The 22,374-nt window shown below is 37.9% G+C and overlaps 3 protein-coding genes across 10 annotated transcripts in view; 2 read left to right on the forward strand and 1 right to left on the reverse strand.

Moving 5' to 3' along the window:
* The window catches only part of FUCA2 (alpha-L-fucosidase 2), a 57,215-nt gene extending 45,162 nt beyond the window's left edge, over positions 1–12,053 (forward strand). The window contains exon 9 of one of the 2 annotated variants that reach the window (XR_009521904.1): positions 11,937–12,053. Coding sequence is in view for 1 of the 2 variants with exons in the window: in XM_060029865.1 (XP_059885848.1) it covers positions 11,937–11,938 (2 nt within the window). In the remaining variant the exon portion in view is untranslated. The remainder of the gene's footprint in view (positions 1–11,936) is intronic. The other variant, XM_060029865.1, reaches the window with a different exon arrangement.
* The window catches only part of PEX3 (peroxisomal biogenesis factor 3), a 43,947-nt gene extending 26,624 nt beyond the window's left edge, over positions 1–17,323 (reverse strand). For both annotated transcript variants that reach the window (XR_009521905.1, XM_060029866.1), the window contains exons 1-3: positions 17,039–17,323; positions 8,862–8,993; positions 4,190–4,271 (exon numbers count right to left, since the gene is read on the reverse strand). Coding sequence is in view for 1 of the 2 variants with exons in the window: in XM_060029866.1 (XP_059885849.1) it covers positions 4,190–4,271; positions 8,862–8,993; positions 17,039–17,111 (287 nt within the window). In the remaining variant the exon portion in view is untranslated. The remainder of the gene's footprint in view (positions 1–4,189; positions 4,272–8,861; positions 8,994–17,038) is intronic.
* ADAT2 (adenosine deaminase tRNA specific 2) overlaps positions 11,947–22,374 on the forward strand; it is an 88,933-nt gene continuing 78,505 nt past the window's right edge. For 5 of the 6 annotated variants that reach the window (XR_009521908.1, XR_009521909.1, XR_009521906.1 and 2 more), the window contains exon 1: positions 17,424–17,603. Coding sequence is in view for 2 of the 6 variants with exons in the window: in XM_060029867.1 (XP_059885850.1) it covers positions 17,508–17,603 (96 nt within the window). In the remaining 4 variants the exon portion in view is untranslated. Of the gene's footprint in view, positions 12,060–17,423; positions 17,604–22,374 lie in introns of those variants that run through there. The other variant, XM_060029869.1, reaches the window with a different exon arrangement.

Here is a 22,374-nt window from a genome sequence, read left to right on the forward strand (position 1 = left end):
TTCTTTATAATTATAATCAGACAATGAGTTACCATTACAGTTGTGGGATATTACTAGCTTCTTATCTTTCTTTGGCACTGGAGAGACTGTAGAGCTTCAGGTGTCCCTTTCCTAGATGGCACAAGTGTGGTAGATATATGGAGAAAATCCTACCAGGCCCTGATGCAACCTTACGCTACTGTTCAGGCCTTGTGGCAGAACACCATATTTTAGTCCCATATTAAACTGGGAATCAACCACAATTCAAGGGTTAGGTATTTTAATGCAAGTAAATCACTTCTTTTGAATGTTATCTAAGATAAATTTCAAAGTGATTCTTATAGAAATTCTAAATGAAACAAGATAAGAAAACAGCGGTTCCAAAATTTTAACACAGGAAGTGCTCAACAGCAGCAGGCTGTGGAAGGGCAAACTAGGGTGTCTGTCTGGAAACTGTACTTACTGGGCATGATTTTGGTGGGACAGGACCGAATTATAGCCATGCAGGACATTTCTTCATGTTGACATTCACCACTATCAGACTTAAAAGTAGATTTAATTGAGTTATGAGACCTAATGTACAGCACGGTGAATACAGTTGATAATAATGCTTTCGTATACTTGAAATTTCCTGAGAATAGATGTTAAGTGTTCTCACCACACACCAAAAAAATGGTAACTACATGAGGTGATGGATATGTTAATTAGCTTGACTGTGGTAATCACTTTTAATATATACATTTACAAAAAATGAAAAAAAAAAATTCACCTTATCTGTTTTAAAGATTCTGATTCCAGACCTATGTAGAACAGAGGAAAGTACTTTCTAGGCCAAGATTCCTTTCAAATGATTTGTCTGATGGAAACCAACTTCAAGTTAAATACAATCAGACTCTTTAATATTACCAAAATATGTTTAAGAATTAAACTAATCCTTTCAAAGTGTTCTACCTGTCTTGTGATGAAGGATGTTTAAGATCCTTTGCCATTGAAACTACACTGCCATTATCAATCATCAATAAGAATGCCAAATATTAAAGGCAGTGTTGTTTATTTGCTACTATAAAACTGATAAAATAAGACTATCAAACCTTTCATTTATTTCTGATTAGTTATTATCACAATTAGTTCAAGGAGAAAATTAACTTGCTTGACAGGCTTATATGAGGCCGGAGTTGATTGAAAACCAATACAAAAGCAGTCATAAGATTGGAGGCCTTACTTTAATCACACTTTGTAAGGGCTCAAGCGTCTCTTTATGCAAATACTTCTCAAATGGACATTCTCCCCTCCCCCAGCCCCCAAACTGCAAATAGTAATTTCAAATCAAAAGAAAGGAAAGAAAAAATAACACAGAGATGTTTAAAGAGGAAACAGGCAATGAGGAGAACTGTTGTGCATCTTACCCTTCCAAGAATTTAAAAAATTCTCCTGTGTTATAAAGAGAAGAGGGCTCACGCCTTTTCTTTAAAGCTATCCAGGATTACCCATCATTAATCCCTTTGCTCTCTAGCCTCCCACATTTTCTCCCACATTTTGCTTTTACTTTTTACCACAGACTAACCATAGTATGTCTTGAATTATGACAATTTATTTCATCTAATTCCTCCTTTGGATGACAAAGTCTTAGAGAGAAAGAGACCTTATCTTAATTATCTTAAATCCTCCAAAACACAGGGAATGTAGGGCCTTACGGGAAACAGGGTTACCAAGAAAGAATCCCACTTATGTTTAATGTGTGTGTTTCTGTGTTGCTTTTATAAATGTGTATTCACTTATTTCATTTGTCTTGCCTTCTCAGTAAGACTAAAACTTAAGGCAATTAAATTTATTTTTCTATATGTTTCTTCTTTATATAATCACATGAACTAATTTATAAACCAAACCTTACATCCATAAGTAGTAGTAAAAGTGTGTCAGCCTCTAAGAATCATGAAACTAAGGAAAAAATTCTTATCACTAGCATTATACTTTAATCAGATTAAAAAACCTGATCAGTTGGTTGAATGAGGGAATATCTAGGTTATGCCTTTTTTAAAGTAGTTTTCTTTAGGGACTGTCATCATGTTGTTGAAGTGCAGAGTTGTAACTTTGTGTGGATTATGGACAGTCAATAATATGTATTTAAAAGCTGCACTATTGCAAAACGGGTGTATTATCCAGGTACTCATACATTTTTCTTTTACTGTTACTTGATTTTTATTTATTTTTTTAAAATCTATTTTTATTGTTGGCTGCGTTGGGTCTTAGCTGCAGCATGTGGAATCTTTTGTTGCAGTGCGTGGGCTCTTTGTTGTGGCGTGTGTGTGGGCTTTCTCTCTAGTTGTGGCGCGCAGTCTCAGTAGTTGTGGTGTGCAGGCTCAGTAGTTGCGACGCGCAGGCTTAGTTGCCCCATGGCGTGTGGGATCTTAGCTCGCTGACCAGGGATTGAACCTGCATCCCCTGTGTTGGAAGACGGATTCTTAACCACTGGACCACCAGGGAAGTCCCTGTTACTTGATTTTTAAACTTTGTTTTAGCCACTTAAAAACTGTTACGACACAATTTGCTTCAAATCCATTCCAAGTTGTATATTTGTTTTCTAATAAAAAAATTACAATTTATACCCCCATCCAAAAAAAGTACACAAACCAACTGTATATAAATTCACTGTTATTTTGGGAGGTATTGTCTGACCACAGAAAATGTCTTCAAAGAAATTTTCCAGCTTGCTGCGTAACCTGCCCGAGCACTAAATTCCTATCTGCAAAATGGAGTTAATAATATCTGCCTCAGAAGCAACCTAAGTGTCCATAGACAGATGAATGGATAAAGGAGATGTGGCACATATATACAATGGAATATTACTCAGCCATAAAAAGAAACGAAATTGGGTCATTTGTAGTGAGGTGGATGGACCTAGAGTCTGTCATACAGAGTGAAGTAAGTCAGAAAGAGAAAAACAAATACTGTATGCTAACACATATATATGGAATTTAAAGAAAAAAATGGTTATGAAGAACATAGGGGCAGGACAGGAATAAAGATGCAGATGCAGAGAATGGACTTGAGGACACGGGGAGGAGGAAGGGTAAGCTGGGACGAAGTGAGAGAGTGGCATGGACATATATACACTACCAAATGTAAAATAGATAGCTAGTGGGAAGCTGCCGCATAGCACAGGGAGATCGGCTCGGTGCTTTGTGACCACCTAGAGGGGTGGGATAGGGAGGGTGGGAGGGAGACGCAAGAGGGAGGAGATATGGGGATATATGTATATGTATAGCTGATTCACTTTGTTATAAAGCAGAAACTAACACACCATTGTAAAGCAATTATACTCCAATAAAGATGTTAAAAAAAAATCTGCCTCACAAGGATACTGTGGAAATTAAATGGGAATAATGTATCTAGCACTGGGCCTGGCACAAAGAGACACCCCAGAAAGAGCACTTTCTTTCCCCTGACTACTGGAGGATGATTACAAGGAAAATGAATATCTTTCGATAAGGCCACAATGATTAAAATATATTTAGTGAAACCATTCCTCTCCACCCCCCTTCTTGTTCATTAAAAGAAGCCATTTCCTTCTGCAAGTCTTCTCAAACTAACACAGCATCACACTAAATTACAATACTCCAATACACACTACTCTCCACATACAAGGTCCTATGTATGAAAGTGCTTTGTACACAGTACACTGTCATGGTAAGATAAATTATCATTATCATATGTTCATGTTATATTTGTACTTCATTTTGTTAATGATATAAAATGTCAGTTCATATGCTTTAGTTATTTAAAATGTATGTTCACATGCTTTAGCTAGTACGCTGTAAACTCTTTAAGAATATTAAAGAGTTAATATTTAATATTTAACATTACTGTCGCTTCACAACATCTGGTTCAGGAACACATTCCCTAAGTACTCCATAATTAAATTTCTGAAAAAGTGTCAGAGTGACAGAAGATCTCTTCATATGAAAACCAGAATACATACAAATATTGTCACCCTAAATACTTTGCACACCAAGGTAGAACATAAATAAATGGACAAAATATTAATTAAATGATATCGTAAGTAAATATTTTTTTCTAAATGAGCTTATTTATTATAAGCTCTAAATAGAAAGAAAAATAAGAAAACAAAGACTTTTGAAAAGTATTTCAGTTACATTCTATAAATTTTCAGTGCAATGTATACATGAGAATGGCTGTAACTTGCATTTACCTGTTTTTTAGCAGAGCTGTAAGGCTCTCAGAATTGAGTTGCTGCATTAAGGCCTCTCTCAGTGTTGGAAGCATGGACAGCACTATAATACAAACAGAAAATTAAAAAGGTCACAAGTGATAGGACTGCCTTCACTGAGAAATGCACATTGTTTTAGGCTATATGACAGGACTAGCAACTATCAAGGGTTGGTAAGGAAGGTCAGGGCTTTCAAATTATTATTAAGAATAAAAACCAGTTACATACTAATAAATCATTTATCTGCTCATGTGAAGCAAAATTATGCATATACATGTGATGATCATAGTGATGCAAACAAGTACACGTAGAAGAAAGAATGGGAAGAATTATTACCAAATGTTAACAGTGTTGGTCTTTGGGCTACAGACTATGGATAATTCTTTTTTTTTTTCCAGATCTTTTACAATAAATGTTTATTTCTGATTCAATAAAATGATCTTTTGTCTTTAGCTATACTTCTTGCTTCACATTTTATTTCTAATTTTAGAAAACATTTATTTCTTAACTACTACAAAGCAACAGGCATTTGTTACGACCTAGACAAAAGTGCATCAGGCTAGGGATTAAGAGCTGCCGAGTTGTAGTTTTGGTTTTGACAATGGCTATTGTTCGAATACCAACATGAAGATACAATAAGATATAATACTCTATGGAAAAAAAGACTGCATGTAATTTACGGGAGTTATTTATTTATGGCTCTATGCATGGTATAAGAAATGTTGGTGAAACGTACATACATAAATTTAAAAACTACTAAAGAAGTAGTGACAACAAAATGAAAAAATATCAAGAGATTACAAATGCCATATTCTAAAAGGGAAAACTTTAGTGTATGATTTTTACTTCTTGACAAGGCAAGATATTAATGACAAGATCCATGTTATTTTTTTTCAATAGAAAATTCAGCTTTTAACCTACTCTAAACATTTATTTCAGTGCTGCATTGTGTAGCTTCAGCACATTTCCTCAAGATACATGATTAAATCACCTAAGTTGTTTAGACCACTAACTAAAGTAGCAGCTCAGTCAATGTAAAACGTGGTTTCTCTTTTAGTGTCCGTGGTATGTATATCTAGCCTAAACACGGTATTTTATCTTACCAAGAAAAAGCAACACTAGAGTCCTAAATTCAGAAAAAGTAGTAGGGAACTTTAAAGATTATGTGGTATGACAACATGATTTAAGAGGAATCTCTTCAATAATTCTCCTGAGAGATAAGAGCTTCTGACTTTCCACTTCAGCATACTCAATCAAAGACAAGGCTATTCTTCTCTTCTAGCCATCTGTACTAACACTGAACAAATATGTTTCTGTATTGAGTTGAATACAGCTTTCATGTCTTGCTTTAGCCACCTGGTCTCCATGATAAACACCCCCAGTCCAACCACAAATCACAGGACAACCCTTCACCAGCCTTGAATCTGTGTGACCCTGAGCAAATTATTTAACTTCTCTGTGCCTCAGTTTCCTCATCTGTAAACTGGGGATGACAGTGGATCTACCTTACAAGACTGTTGTAAGGATTAAGGATAAAAGGCATTAGAACAGTGCTTCTTTACACATGGAAATGCTCAGCAAGTGTTAGCTCTTTTTATTATTATCCTTACTTGGCTTCTTCTGACACATGCCAGTTTGTATCTTCTTAACATGTGACAGGCAGAAATGGACCTCTGCTCTGACTACCACAGAGCATGTTATAACTACCTTTGAGCTGAACCACAGACTTTATTACTTCAGTCTAAGATTAAATTAGTATTTCCAGAAGTCACATCATACTCTGGTTCATAACAAGCTTATGTTCAACTAGAATTCCCAATCTTTCCTCATACCTCCTGTTTTTAAGCAAGCTTGGATAATTCTGTATCAGTACAATTGACTTTTAATGCAGAACAATTCTTTTATCCCAGTCTAGCACTTAAACGGGACTAGACTATTTTGCATCCCAAAACTTCATTTGTGGTGTCAGTTATGCATCCAAGCGTTGTGTCATGTGTAAATTTAATAAGCACTTCTCCCAAATCTTTAGTAAAATCATGAAGATGGTAGAGACAATGGGCAGGGCACAGAAGCATTCCATTAGATACTATCTTTCAAGTTGGGGCCAACTTCTTGCGTTAAAAAACTGATTATATTTACCTAAAAGTACTAAATTTTTCTAGTATGTCCATTACATCTTATTCAAAAGAATAGAAATTTAATTATATGATTTGTAACCCCATTATCAATACATATCAGAAAGCTAATCTGGAAATCTTTTCAGTGAACCTATACTTTGGCTCTTAGTGGGCACCATATTTTAGTTCTAACTGCCTGTATCAGCTATGCATTCATCTGAGGGGTGTGATGGTCATGGAAATGCGCCGCTCGCATCTTCTGCTGGGAGGAGCATAATTAGCTGTCAGCTCCAGCTGCCACCCCTCTGGATCTACACCGCTCTCAGCCAATGACAGTGCTTGGTGGGGATACTAAAGCAGGCCCGATCCTGAGGGACTCCTCTACCAGGGAACTTAGGCTTGAGGACTCCCGACTGGCCTGCCAAAACTTTCTTAAAACCGTGCTGTACTCAGAGACTCTTCTTACCTAACCTTCCTTCCTCTGCCCATTCTATTCACAACTATCAGACCTGTATGGTGGTCTAAAGTCTTTCCTTGCTTACTTCTCCTCCCTCCTCTTTATTCTGCATGGGTGTTCCCCCCAGTCAGTCTCCTGCACATCTAATCCCATTTTAGCTGTGCTTCCCAGAGCACCTAAACTGACACAAGGGTCCATGTCAAACTAAGATGTATTTTGAGATCCCAGAAGTCAGCATTTTTCATTTTTTGAAAATTTGAGTAATAACTGGAAATGAACTGTTCTTAAACTAGTGGTTAACAGTGGGGAGAGGGAAGGGGCAGGGGCAGTACAGGGGTAGGAAAAAAAAAGGATTATTTTGGGATTATATGAAATCATGTATGTGAAACTTTTGAAAACTGTAAAGCACTAAATAATTTTTCATTCAATTAAACAAAAAGAAAAGAAAAAAAAGAAATGGACTGCTCTTATTCTTTAAAAATTCATTAAAATGTCCTTGGTAGTACCACTACATTGAATGCTAAATATTGATTTAAAGAATTGTGTAATTTTTAAAAAGTTATGTTACTGAGTATTTATTATGTACCAAGCACTTTATATGAATTACTGCATTCTCATAAAACATTTATGAAGTGGGTTTTATGATGATCATTTTATAGAGGAAAGAACTAGATTTAGATTTGCCCAAAGACACACAGATATTACAAGGCAAAACTAGGAACGGAACCAGATCTGCCTCACCCTTGAGCCTGTGCTCTTACTTACTGTACCTTATCTGAGTTGCCATTTTACACAGCATTTATGATTAATTTTTGCTTTATAGATTGAAGTATTATTATTTCAAACATTAAAAATCATGGGACTTCCCTGGCAGTCCAGTGGTTAAGACTCTGCGCTCCCAATGCAGGGGGCACGTGTTCAATCCCAGGTAGGGGAACTAAGATCCCGCATGCCGCATGGCACAGACAAAAAAAAAAAAAAAAAAAAAATCATACTCCAGCTGAAATGCAATGTGTCTCTTAACCTTCTTAATCCCAGCCTCTTTATCAAATGAGACTGAACTAAAAACAAAGTTCTTCCAACCTTGAAAAAATATTCTACTTTTAAAATTGAACAAAGAGAACCTACCTTTATAAATTTTTTTCTAAATTAATTGTTCTTGAAAGAAATGGTAGAAAAGCATTAAGCTTCAAACAATAACAAAGAAAAACAAGTTTGACATGGATTTGAGAACTCATTCTTCAAGGAGTTATGCCAATTATAACGTAACACCTTGTTTTCTTCAAATATGGGCAGCTGATTTTGTTATAGCATCCTCCCAGTAGGTTTCTAGCTCTGGAGATTAAATTATTACCACTGATTAACACTGAGTGTATACTATTGTGTTAGACTTACAGGTCTCTAGGTGCCTTGTTAATGTAAGAAATTCTTTACTATGACATACATGGCCCAATGGCATCAGGCCCACTCCTGCAGCCCTGTCTCCTATCACTCTTCTTCCATTGCTCATGCTACTCTAACTACACAGCCTTTTTCGCTATTTCTCAAATATGCCAAGCTTGTTCCCACCACAGGCATTTTGTATGGCTCCCTCCATTGTACCATTTAATTTCTCCTCAAATGTCACTTCCTTAAAGAGGTCTGACTCCTGGTTGCCCCACCTTAAAGAGCACCCCACCCCTCACACAGCTCATTCTCTTGTAAGCAGTCATCACTGCCTAAAGTCATTTATCTGTTGTTTATCATCTTCTTCTCTCACTAGTGAATAAACTCTGAAGGTCAGGTTTTTGTTTTTTCACACAATTGACCAAATTGTTCACCTTCTGTTTCCCCAGTGCTGAGTACTGTTGAGTATTTGCTGAATGAATAAATAAAATGAATGAACAAGCATCTATGTTGCATATTAATTTACACTGATTTTCCAAATCCACATTAAACGATGTATTTCAGTTAAATCATGTAAATACTTGCTAGATTTAGCATTTTTGCCTTTTCCTCTAACTTTGGTCCTGGAGGTATGCAAATTAATATAAATCATCAAGCAACTTTATACATATATAAATAGTTCTCTTTGTCTTACCTGTCATATTGCAAGTCCTCTGGTTACTTTCAAAATGATATTGTCGTCGTGCTTGGGCAATGTATTCTGCAGCCTCCCTTTCTTGTATTTCTCTGATTTTCTTCTGTCCATATTTCCCCAGGATATATATTCCTAAAATTATTTTTTAAAACAAGTTAGTATATCAATGCAGTTAATTAGAGTATTAAAAATTCTAAACAGTATTTTTAACCCACTTTATCCAAATATGAGGCTTATATTAGTGAAAAGCTAAAAATTACAACTTTTAAGAACCTAAATTAAAGAACTGTATAAGAATTGCAACCTGAAGAGAAGGAAAAGGAGACTGGCATTTTAAAAGCCAATGATAGATGGGTACATAAAGACTAGGTCTAAAGAAACAGAAAGGAATTAAATCTACAAAGTAAGGCAATGCCTTTAATAGTGAACTGGAGATATTCTAAATGTCCAGCAAAAGGGAACTGTTTAAATACATTATGGTCTAGCCATACAATGGACTCTTACGTAGCTATTAAAAACTACATTGCTAAATAGTTAATGACTTAAGGAAACATCCATGTTATAGTGTTAGAGGATAAAATAAGATCCTAGAAGTTTTGCTTTTTAATGTAAATAAACATATATGACAACAGATGGATTTTAATTTCTTACATATATTAAACAATGATCATTGCTAAATAGTGGGATAGCAGGTGATTTTCTTCCTTCTTCTTGCTTCTCTATGGTTTACACATTTTCTTCAACCAAAATATAATACTTTTTAAAAATATAAGAAAAAATTTAAAAGGAAGAATAAAAGGAAGGTAGGTTGTCAAGCAGACATCTAAAACTAGAAACTTAAGTGAAAAAGGGAAGGTGAAAAGGGTACAAAAATTCCTAAATTATGACACTATGATATAAAAATATAGGTGGGGTCTTACAGCCTGTAATTTACTTTAACACATTTCAGTATAGACAGTATAATATAAAATGTGCACATTTTGGTCATACCTTATAGGCATTCAGTTGTCCTGACTGGGAATGTTAACACTCCAGCGTGGTTAGTTAGCATTTGATCAAAAGCCATAGTTCAAGGTTTAAGCATTTCAACTAACCTAGCAAAATGAATATCAGAAATGGCTTTTCACAGATTAAATGACTGGTGTTTAAGATACTGGGTTAGCTGAAACATTTTAGTAATATTCATTTGAACAAGAATATACGAGAAAGTCCTTAACCCTTAGGAATGGCTTAGTCTCGGATCCTCAGCTGCTAGTTCGAAGGATTCTTAGTCAAGAGGGTTAACCACATGGCCAGCAGAATCCTACATCTAGAATACTGTTGCATTTGCTTTGGGTAAATCGTTTATGCATGGTGCTGTTGTAGCACAAAGAAAGGACAATGGGATTTCAATGAGCTTATAGAACAAGTTATGATACTGTTTTATCTATCCTTGATAATAGATGTTTTAATGTGAGCCAGAATTTGTTTCATGATAACCTGGCAACAAGGCTGTAGGAGAATAACTAATCCTCACCTACCTCCAACTGTCTGTAGCCTCCAATATAACAAGAAAGAACATAAGAATTGTACATGACCGAAATAACTGGATTTGGTCTGTTTGTCACAGGTGGGAAGGAGGAAGCCCACTAAGAGCTGCAAAGCAAACACGTATCCTGAATTATTTTCACTAGTGTAAGCAATACAGATGAACTGATAACATGTTATATGTCTTAAAAAGACATTGAAAGAGTATGTGCTACAAATAATTAGAAATAAAGTGTGACTGCTGTTAGGTCTAGATGCAAAAAATGTATTACAATCTCCTTAAAGAATAAATAAAAATTCATATAAATGTCTTCAGAGCTACCTTTCTTGTAATTCATCCTCAATAAACTGAAGACAGCGCCATAATACTAACAGAATGAAGCAACTGACTTACGAAGTAACCCTTTGACAGGCAACTCTTAGATAATAACTACTTCTCAATGAATTGCTTCTATTTTATTTGCACAACAGATGGCTAAAAGTTATGTGTAAAATGATTATTATTTCTCAAATAATAATAATAGCGTAAAATGAAATGCTGCAATGACACCCCTTGTATAGTTAAGAATTTTCTGGAATAATAGTAAATTTGATTGGTCTATGTGTTTTCCTGGGGAGAAGGTCCACTGCTTTCATTAGATTTTCAACAGTGTCTGACAAAAACACTTTAGGAACTACAGTTGACCTCTGAACGACTCCAGGGATAGGGGTGCAGAACACTCCCTCCAGAAGTGGAAAATCTGCTTGTAACTTTACAGTGGGCTCAATTCATAGTTCTGTGCCCTTGGATTCAACCGAGGATCTGTTGTGCTGCAGTATTTACTGAAAAAAGTCTGCATATAAGTGGCCTTGCACAGTCCAAATCTGAGTTGTTCAAAGGTCAAATGTATTGTGTAAGTGGCCCTGTGCAGTTCAAACCTGTTTTGTTCAAGGGTCAACTAACTGTACTGTGTTTAATTTGGTAAATGTAATATATTCTTACTAAAGCTAAAAGATAAATTATTATGGGTTGAAGTGTATCCTAGCCCAAATTAACATGTTGAAGCTCTAGTACTTCAGAAAGTGACATTATTTGGAGATAGGGTCTTTGCAGAGATAATCAAGTTAAAAGGAGGTCACTAAGGTGGGCCTAATCCAGTAGGACTGGTGTTCTTATAAGAACGGGAAATTTGGACATAGACATGTGTACAGGAAAGATGATGTAAAGACACAGGGAGGAGAAAGTTATCTACAAGCCAAGGAGAAGGGCCTGGAACAGATCCTCTCTTAAAGCCCTGAGACGGAACAAATCCTGCCAACACATTGATCTTGGATTTCTGGCCTCCAAAATTGAGAGACAATACATTTCTGTTGCTTAAGCAACTCAGTTTGTGGTACTTCGTTATGGCAGCCCTAGCAAACTGATACAAGGCATTAGGCTAAAATCCCACAATCCATTATTTTCCTCGAGTTAGCACTGAAGTAAATTCCTATACAAGGACTAATTTACCCAGGCTCTCATTTGCAAAATTCATAAATTCTGATTTTGTCTGATTTGTTTCCCTACAGAAGTAAGAATGAAGGCAGAGAATTCATTACCTAAAATGTGGAGTTCAGGATACACCTGACTTGCTGCCTGAAGTTTGGCCCAGAAGAGAGTAGATACTGATGGCTGTGGCACCAACTAGGCAGGTAACTTTAAGCAAGTCTTTCCTCTCTCTGGGTCTAAATTTCTTCATAAAATGAAAGGCTGGGATTATATGAGCTTTAAAGTTTCTTCTTTAGCTATGACTTTATTTATGAATAATGAAAACATTCACTAAATATCTCAAAGAATAAATGTAAAATGTTTTGACGTTTCCTTTCAGAACACTGCTGGTAAAGCAAAATATCTTCTAGCCTTCCCATATTACGAATTTGGTTTTCTAAAACCATCACTTAGTGCCTTAATGGATGAAAATCCTTCAGTATAACTATTTTACTAGGTTAATAACGTCAATAAGGGTTTGAAAATAATCTATTAACTTCACTCCCATACAAAAGACCACCAAACCCTTCTATTCTGATTCTATTTCAGAAATATTTTCTAAACTTTGCCACTTTAGTCCACTTCTCTACCACTGTCTTCATTCAGACCCAGATTATTAATGCTCTTGAACAGGTTTAACAGCTTCCTAACTCTCCTTTGTTTCTGGTCTCACACCTTTCCAATCCATCTTTTATATGCAAAGTGATTTTCTAAAACTTGAATCTGACTGTACTACTGCCATATTTAGAATTCTTCAACACCCTGCCATCATTTCTTAATGTACAGTCCCTGTTCCACTTACATCAGAATTACTGATGGGGTACTTGTTAAAAATGTAGCCTTGGGGCTCTCCTGGTGGCGCAGTGGTTGAGAGTCCACCTGCCGATGCAGGGGACGCGGGTTCGTGCCCCGGTCCGGGAAGACCCCACATGCCGCCGAGCGGCTGGGCCCGTGAGCCATGGCCGCTGAGCCTGCGCGTCCGGAGCCTGTGCTCCGCAACGGGAGAGGCCACAACAGTGAGAGGCCCGCGTACCGCAAAAAAAAAAAAAGTAGCCTTTAAGGAAGTTCCTTGAAAACATCCCCAAATGTTTTGTCTTATATGATGCTGTACCCCCAATATATAATATTGGTACACAATTGGAGCTCAATAAATATTTGTTGAATGAATTAAAGAATTAATGAACTGCACTCTGGGCCTAAAGAATCAGAATCTCGGAGAAAGAATTCTATATTTTCATTAAGTCCCTTCAGTGATTTTTATCCATACTAAAGTCTGAGAAGCTCCAAATTCTGTAGAATGGCACAATAAGGAAGGCCCTTCACAATCTGCACTATAGCTACTTCTCCAAATTTATCTTTTGCCACTCCCCATTTATTCCTTGCACTTAGCCATAGTGAAATACACTTTGATTCATCCAAAACAAGGTCTCTGAATCTGCTGAGCAACCCCTTTACCTGTTGTGCCCCCTTCTACTTTGCTAGCTGTAACTCCAGCGGATTCTTTTTAAAATAAATAAATAAATAATTGATTAATTTTGGGCTGCGTTGGGTCTTCGCTGCTGCACACGGGCTTTCTCTAGTTGTGTCAAGTGGGGGCTACTCTTCATTGTGGTGCGTGGGCTTCTCATTGCGGTGGTTTCTCTTGTTGCGGAGCACGGGCTCTTAGGCACGCGGGCTTCAGTAGTTGTGGCTTGTGGGCTTAGTTGCTCCATGGCATGTGTGATCTTCCCAGACTACGGATCGACCTGTGTCCCCTACATTGGCAGGCAGATTCTTAACCACTGCACCACTAGGGAAGTCCCTCCAGTGGATTCTTAACGGAGGCTTGCTGAACACCTCCATTATTCTCTCTCTCTATGCTCCCACAGAACCCTGCTCTATTATGGTACTCTAATACTATCACTGTACTACTTTTGTTTATTTCCATTTCTGCTTTCTGGACTGCACTATGAGTTCCTCAAGGTCAAGAATTGTATCTTATTCCTGTGTATCACCAGAGCCCAATATGGAGAGAGTAGGCCCTCTAATTCAAATGTTTGTTGAATGAATGAAAAACCAAAGAGACCAAACATTAAAGTTTTTTCCCCACCACTGAATGGCCAAGATTCTTGAGCATGCAAGTTGATATCTTACCTAGTTTGCAAATCTGTCAAAATGTGCTACTTCTTCCATGAAGCGCTTTCCTAATTATTTCCAACTGCACAGGCTATCTGCCAGTTTGATATATACAGCATTTTTCAGGTCTTATTGTTTTGTATTTTAATTATTTGTATGCTTCTTGCTGTGGTTTGAATGTTTGTGTCTCCCCTAAATTCATCTGTTGAAATTCTAATGCCCTATGTGATGGTATTAGGAGGTGGGAGTCTTTGGGAGGCGCTTAGGGCATGACAGTGGGGCTGTCAAGAATGAGATTAGTGTTTTGTTTCTTGGTTTTTTTTTTTGTGGTACGCAGGCCTCTCACCGTTGTGGCCTCTCCCGCTGCGGAGCAGAGGCTCCGGACGCACAGGCTCAGCGGCCATGGCTCACGGGCCCAGCCGCTCCGTGGCATGTGGGATCCTCCTGGACCGGGGCACGAACCCGTGTCCCCTGCATCGGCAGGCGGACTCTCAACCACTGCGCCACCAGGGAAGCCCGAGATTAGTGTTCTTATCAAAGGGCCTTCACAGAGATCCCTAGCCCCTTCTGCCATGTGAGACTACAAGAAGTCTGCAACCCCGAAGCGGACCTTCACCTAACCATGCTTGTACCCTGACCTTAGATTTCCAGACTCCAGAACTGGGAGAAATAAATTTCTGTTGTTTATAAGCCACCCAGTCTGTGGTATTTGTTATAGCAGCCTGCACAAACTAAGTCATTTGTTTTCATTCCTTTTAGACCATAAAGTCCATGAAGACAAGAGTGGTGTACTGTGGAAAGAGAATGTGCTTCGGGATCTAACACACCTGGGTTTGAGTTCTAGCTTCCCTGTTACTAACTCTGGGAACCTCAACAAGTTTTTAAATTCTTAGCACTCTGGTTCCCACATTTTTGAATGGGGATAACAATAACTATCCTGTCATCATCCCCACTGAATAGAAGAGCTTAATACAGGGCCCATTGGGCACCCACAAAATGGTAGCTATTACTATTAAAAATCTCTGTAAATCTTGTATTTCCAATCATATTACCTTCAACACTACAGGCACTGGATAAATATTTCTTAAAATTGATTAACTGATATGTACCATGTTATAGGACCTTTCCCTTGAAGCAGAAAGACTATGAGGCTCAAACAAATGCCAATCATGGTCATCTACTCTTTTTTCTTTTTAGACTGACATCCATTCTTGTTATAAAACACTAGGATTATTTTCTTTTTCTGTTCCTCTGAACCTCTTCCCCCCTTTCTCATTCCTCTTAATCTCTAACTATAAAGCTCTCAATAGATTTTTGAAAAAAATCTATAACTATCTTTCTTTTTTGAATTTTTGAATTTTATTTATTTTTTTATACAGCAGGTTCTTATTAGTTATCCATTTTATACATATTAGTGTATATATGTCAATCCCAATCTCCCAATTCATCATACCTATAACTGTCTCTTAAGTGTACTCTTTTGCTTCCCCTATGATTATATCTAATCTACCATTAGGTTGTTCCATAAATCTGACGGGGTATGCTATTTTTTCTGAGATAGCTAAAGAGATACTATTTTCTTTCCTTCAGTAGAGGCAAAAATATTTTATTTATACTTCTTCCATCACACATAAATCATTAGTTTCTACAAATAAAGTGGACTCAGTAGTCTTTGTGTAATTTAAATATACATTAGATATCAGTGCATGAAGATATTAGAAAATATATTTTATCTATAAAGAATTTTTCAAAGAATGCCATTAAAATTTACATATAATCGAGGGTTTCCCTGGTGGCGCAGTGGTTGAGAGTCCGAGATCCCACATGACGTGGAGCGGCTGGGCCCGTGAGCCATGGCCGCTGAGCCGGCGTGTCCGGAGCCTGTGCTCCGCAACGGGAGAGGTCACAACAGTGAGAAGGCCGCGTACGGCAAAAAAAAAAAAATTTACATATAATCATTATTGATCTGTGGTAGACCTCAGAGAGGAGAAAAACATTCTCCTTGCCTCATTAACAAGAAGCCTGTTTCAAATTTTCAAGAATCAACAGAGCTGAATTATTGATGCTAAGAGTATTGCTAATTTCAAATTGTTTTGGGGCAATAGAATATAATCAATAGTAAGAGAAAAACAACCAAATTCTTCGGGAAACTTCTCTTGTTTTTAACTATTTCTGTAACCAAAGCATGTAGTCAGTGATAATACTTCTCCAAAAACTCAAATGCTAAAAATTTCCTCTTAACAGTCCTACATTTCCTTCTCCTGTATCACACAAGACCTTTTATTCTCTCCTTTAGACCCCTGCATGATTGTCTTATGAGGAAAAAGGCTCTCAAGATTGCTATCTAATCTGTTTCTAAATCTCCTCTCAGCCTGTGCAACTCAGTTATGTGAGCTAGGTGGGAATTCATCCCAATCTTGAAGATCCTGAGAAGATTGCACAACTTCCCGAAAGCACTTTCTTATTGCATAATTTACTACATAGTTTGTATTCTAAAACAGCTGAAACAGAGCTAAAATATTGATTTGTGTTTCTTTGTCTAGCATATACCTTCCAGTCCTTCAGTACAATTGTGCTGTTTTCAAAAATTCAATTTAACTTTAAACAAGAACTCGAAGTGCAGGCTTTAGTTAACTTCCCTCGAGTATTATGAAACTTCTGCGAACGGTGAATGCCAAAGTACTGGAAGTACCAAACAGAAACGATGAACCTCACAGTAAAACAATAGAAGAGAAGTAAAAAAATATGTAAGAGAACGGTGCCTTGAAACAGAAAAAAAAAAAAAAAAAATGTGGTGGGTTCTCCCAAGGTGGGTGAGTAAAAGGCGAGAAACAGAGTAAGCGGCAGTATCAGGGCAAAGGGCACAAATTTCACAACTGCAGAGATGTAAAGAACCCTGGAGGTTTGTCACCCGGTTCCCCGTCCCATGGTTGAACGAATCCTGGGCCATCACCTCTATTTTAGAAGGCAGACATCTCTCTCCCACCCCCTCCTCCCTATGCCCCTTTCCAAGAACGCTGTCACCCACCTCCGAGGACCGTACCCAGGAAGATGCATTTCTTTTTGTGACGTTTCAGAAAATTCCACGTAGATCTCAGCATCTTCAGGCCCTGGGGGTGCGGGCTGCCTAAAGGGAAGGAGGAATGGTTCACCAGGAAAACGTTTCTTCGTCGCCTGGCACGGACTACCCGGCTGGACCGCCGTCGTCCCACTCGTTGCTCTCCAAAAACCACGAACGCGACTTTCCGCAGAGACTGTCACCGGAGCGGGAAGGGGGCGGAGACTGTAGCTGAGCAGCAGCGGTTTCTGTTACTGCGGGCGCGCCGCCGCCGCCGCCGCTCACTAGCCTGAGGCGCCGTGGTCCGTCTAGAATTCGCTCCCGAGTGCCTCACAGTTCGATTCCCCCGGAAACGACAGCCCGCCCCCACCGCGTTCCGTTGCCAGCGCTCCTCCGCCGCCGCGGCCTCCGGCACTGAGCGAGGCTACCCCGGTGCAGTATGGAGGCGAAGGTAGGGTCCACGCAGATTACGGGCGGCGCGTGCTCTGTGTTGGCGGAGGAGACCGAAAAGTGGATGGAACAGGCGATGCAAATGGTGAGGGGGCGGGACGTGGATGTATAGGGTGGGAATTTTCTCTGGCTTATCCTGACCGAAGCGTTCGAGTAAACGTCCCCGGGGTTGCTTTCTGGTCTCAGTAATCTCGATGGCGCTCGCATTCTCTGGGTAAACAGCTGGCTTTACTGTCCTGAAATGTTCTTTAGCCCATTCTCACAGTGGTTCTGAGGAAAGGAAGAGACGAAATACAGAAATTATTTCTTTTTCACTTGTTTGAAGTATGCGCCAAACATCCCTATTCGGGGGCTGCTGGCACAGGCGTGCTGCGTCCCCTTGTTTCCTGTGCACATTCGCAAATCCTCGAAGTCACATTATTTTGTATTTAGGACCTCTTGACTCTATCTAGTAGAAGGAAGGAAGCTGAGGATGTTTCCGGTAGAGAACAGGATAAAAACAAGTACCTGAACAGCCAGATTCTCATTCATCTATCCATCCATCCATCCATCCATCCTTTCACTTCCCTCACTCCTTTCAAGACTCCTGATTAAGGAGGGCTCTAATAAGATTTGTGTATAATCCAAGCTTTACCCATACTTACGTGTCCCATCGAACTCTTTAATAGGGATAAAAGTCTATTTGGCATATATGTATATATATATAAATCATGCACACACACATATATGCATATGTTCATTTAAACTTGTTCCTCATACTCTTTTGAAAGTCACTCACAGTAAAAAAAAAAATCTATTTTGTATTACATTCCAGTAAACACACACAGATAAAATTGAAACAAAAGTTTTACAGAACAGTACTTAATCTTCCTATGTACAGTTTTTCTGGTATTTCTCTTTCATTGCATTTTGGAAAAAAAAATGCTGGTCATCACCCCTGATTTGATTTCATGACCCACTCTTTAAGCCCACTTCAAAATTTATTTCCCCCATTAAACTTACAGGATGCATAACTTTCTGTCTGATACTTTAATGTTCACATGTACCTTTAAATAATTAATTTGTTATTTGTAATATGGAGTTGTCTGTCCTGAACTCCTTTTATGTTACTAAATTCTCCAAGCTGGAGACAAGGAGTTTTCATGTGATATCAAAAATCTCACTCTCCTTACCCCAAATCATTTCAATAATATCATATGCCTGGCGGTGCCTTTTTTTTTTTCTGGCCGCGCTGCGTGGCGTGTGGGATCTTAGTTCCCCCACCAGCGATCAAACCCGTGCCCACTGCAGTGGGAGCGCAGAGTCTTAAGCACTGGATGGCCAGGGAAGTCCCTGGGCAGCATCTTTATAAGTAGTGAGGATGATAATAAATGCACATGAAGGCTAAAATATCTCAGATTAAGCTGCATTTATATCTTTCTATGGGCGAGAGACCTGGAGGCCAGGGAATGCTGGAATACTGGGAATTCGTGGTCTCTTCCATTTATTTTCATTTGCTTCAGGAACTCTTCTCAGAGTATTTATGTGGAGCTTGTGTAGATGAAATTTTGAGGGTTGCTGTCATAGAGGACTCAATAGTGGTTCCATAAACAGCTAAGTTTAATCAGTCATTGAGCTTTTCCACTTTGTGTATCAGAAATGTGTTTTCTTTCTGTCCTTTCATATCTTTGTACTAGTCTCTAGTCTTCCGGACTAAACATTTGAGTCTTTTTACTACCTTTTGGTATGACCTTGGGCAAGTCACTTTATCCCCCTAGGGTATTGCTTCCTACTCTATAAAATGGGGTGGTTGAACTCCAAGTAATTTCTAAGCCCTCTCTGGCCTTGACATTTTTGTCTTTTAATTAGATTATAAACACCTAGGGGTGTGATTACCTAGTTTATCAACACAGGGTCAAGGAAGTCCTTAGTTTGCACTTATTTTTTTGGTTTTGGCCAATAGTATATGTTTCTTCCAGGACTTAAAAAAGGGAAAAAAGGGCTTGTCATAAACCTTGGGCTTTGTCCAACCATTCCCTCCCCACTAAAGAAACTTCAAATCTTAAACTAATTCAAAGGATTGTTGAAGTAATTGAAGGTGTATTATGTACTTCTGAGAAGAATTTATGATTAGGCCAGAAGCACAGCTAGTACCAAATCTGGAGGCAGCAAGTTAATCTCTGATTAATGTGTTCTGAGGAACTTGAAAGTGAAATGTCCAGTATACAAGTAATAGGGAGGATACTAGCATCCCCACAGCACTTGTACAGAGTACACATATTTATATGACCAGTTCAAGTAATTAGAATGTTTGTCTCTGATGTTAGCATTTGTTGGGCAAAGGCCTGGAGGAATTGGAATGGAGATGGATTCTTTAAAGTATATGACCAAAGGCAGAAAACATAAAAGGAAAATGAATAGGTTTTAGTTATATAAGTATTGAAATCTTCTCCATATTAAAAAGATAAGATACAAAGTAACAAAGCAAATGACAAAGAGGGAAAATATTTGCAATGTAAATAAAAGGACAGGTTTGATAACCTTAATATATAAAGAACTTTTACAAACTAATGAGAAAAGATGTACACCCTAATTTTGAAAAAGTCGAAGGATATGAACATGCTATTCTAAAAGAAATACAAATAACTAGCGAGTGAACAAGTGTGCGATTTCACTAGTAATAAATTAAATTCAAGTTAAAAAGAGTTACAATTTTTCACCTGTTAAATAGGCAAAGGTGAAAAAATTATAATGCTTGCTGTTGGTAAGGGTGTGTGTGTGAGGAGCTGGCTAGTAGGTTGCTGAAATTGGGGCATCCTTTCTAGAGGGCAACTTTGCTATGTATATATAAAAAAGCCTTAAAACTAGTTTATCCTTTGATCCAGTAATGCCTTTATGGTATTTTTTTTCCCAAATGAAAATATTTTAATGTTTTCTTTTTCTGATTATATAAATAATTCATAGTCATAAGAAATTCAAACTATAAAAAGATTTAACAAATTAAGTAATAATTACCTAAAAATCCTACCCTCAGAGATAATGTTATAAAAATTTTAGGGGCATCCTTCCATGTATCTCTGTCCATGTGTAAACAGACATATATACTTTTTTCTTATATTAAATCTCTGTGCTAGGTTTTTTCAAATTTATTTTTTGACATATATATGTTTAAATAAATGAAATTACGTATTTTCTTTATGATTGTGAATATCTTTTTCTAGACGTAAATATTTCTTATTTTGGTTTGTTTTCCTCACCCCCATTCCATAATACTTTTATTGCTGTGGAATAGATTACCAAAAGTGGGACAAAGGATGTATGTATTTTAAAACCATCTAGACATTTTAAGATTGCCTTCTAGAATTATGCTGCCCAATGTAGTAGCCACTAGCACGTGTGGCTATTTAAGTTTAAATTGATTAAGATGAAATAAAATTAGATATTCAGTTCCTCAGTCACATTAGCTGCATTTCAAGTACTCAGTAGCAACACATGGCCAGTGGCTACCATATTGGACAGTGCAGATCAAGGGATATTTCCATTACTACAGAAAGTTCTGTTGGATAGCACTGGTCTGAAATGGTCATAATTCCATCCCCAGTGTATGAGAATGTTCTGTCCTACCCCTGTTCCCACTAGCCCTGAAATGATCACTCTTTAATATTTGGCAATGTTATAGGTGAGAAGTATTATAATATCTGTGTTACTTTTTTTTGTTGTTCTTTGATAAATTTATCAAACTTTAAATAAAGTTCTCTACACTTTATTATTGTTTGTAAAATCACTATTTTTCATGACAGTTTTCTTTTGGAGAGCTAAGTGTATAATAAAGGTTATTGTTTTAATCATCAGATAATATAATTCTAAGGGTGTAGGCTTAGAATCAAATAAAAGAATAACAGTGTTGCACTTTTACATTCCAGACACAGTGCCATGGATAGTGTTTCATGTAGGCCATAGTGTATAAGCCCCATAGTAGCCCTACCCTATCAGGTGTGTATTATTACTGGCCTCATCTTCAGAGGGGGACACTGAGGTTTAGAGTGAAGTAAACTTCCCAAAGTTAGGGAGCTGGTAAGGAGAGAGCTGTAACTTGAGCCCAGCCACCTGTCTTCACCCCGCCCTGCCTGTACTGTGCTGTGTTCGGTCACTCACTGCTCTCCAGTGCGCCCTACTGGACCTCTCTGCCTGTTCACTTTCATCCCACTGACTACAGTGTATTGAGCATCCTAATTAGACACTCGGATTGTTTTTTCTCTGTGAATTGCCTAGGCATATCCTCTTTTGCCCAATTTTATTATTAGTTTTATTTAAATACATTGTAGGAACCCTTTGTATTTTATAGCTATTTCTAGGAATAATTCATAAGGAAGTGATGGAGACATAAAGTTCTTCACTTGTTTATAATAGTGAGGGATTTGAAAAATAGCCCCATGTTCTAGTTAAACAATAGGGGACCAGTTAAATGAATCATAAATATTCATGTAAAGGAGCATCATCTAAGTTTAAAAAATCATGTGCTGAAAAAATATTACTCAACATGGGGAAATGTTTGTAATACATTTCTAAATGAAAAAGGCAGACTGTTGAACTGTTTATATAGTATAAATCGATTTGACTGTTTAGAAAACTACGAACATGTATATGCAGGCATAGAAAAAAACCTGAAAACTTTCTGTCACAGAATAGTAACAGAGACCATATTTTGGAGTGTTGGGATTGAGTGGTTTTTATTTTTATTTTTTTATTTTTTTGCGGTACGCGGGCCTCTCACTGCTGTGGCCTCTCCCGTTGTGGAGCACAGGCTCCGGAGGCGCAGGCTCAGCGGCCATGGCTCACGGGCCCAGCCGCTCCATGGCATGTGGGATCTTCCTGGA

Source organism: Delphinus delphis, chromosome 14 (genome assembly GCF_949987515.2).
Source record: "Delphinus delphis chromosome 14, mDelDel1.2, whole genome shotgun sequence".
NCBI lineage: Eukaryota > Metazoa > Chordata > Mammalia > Artiodactyla > Delphinidae > Delphinus > Delphinus delphis.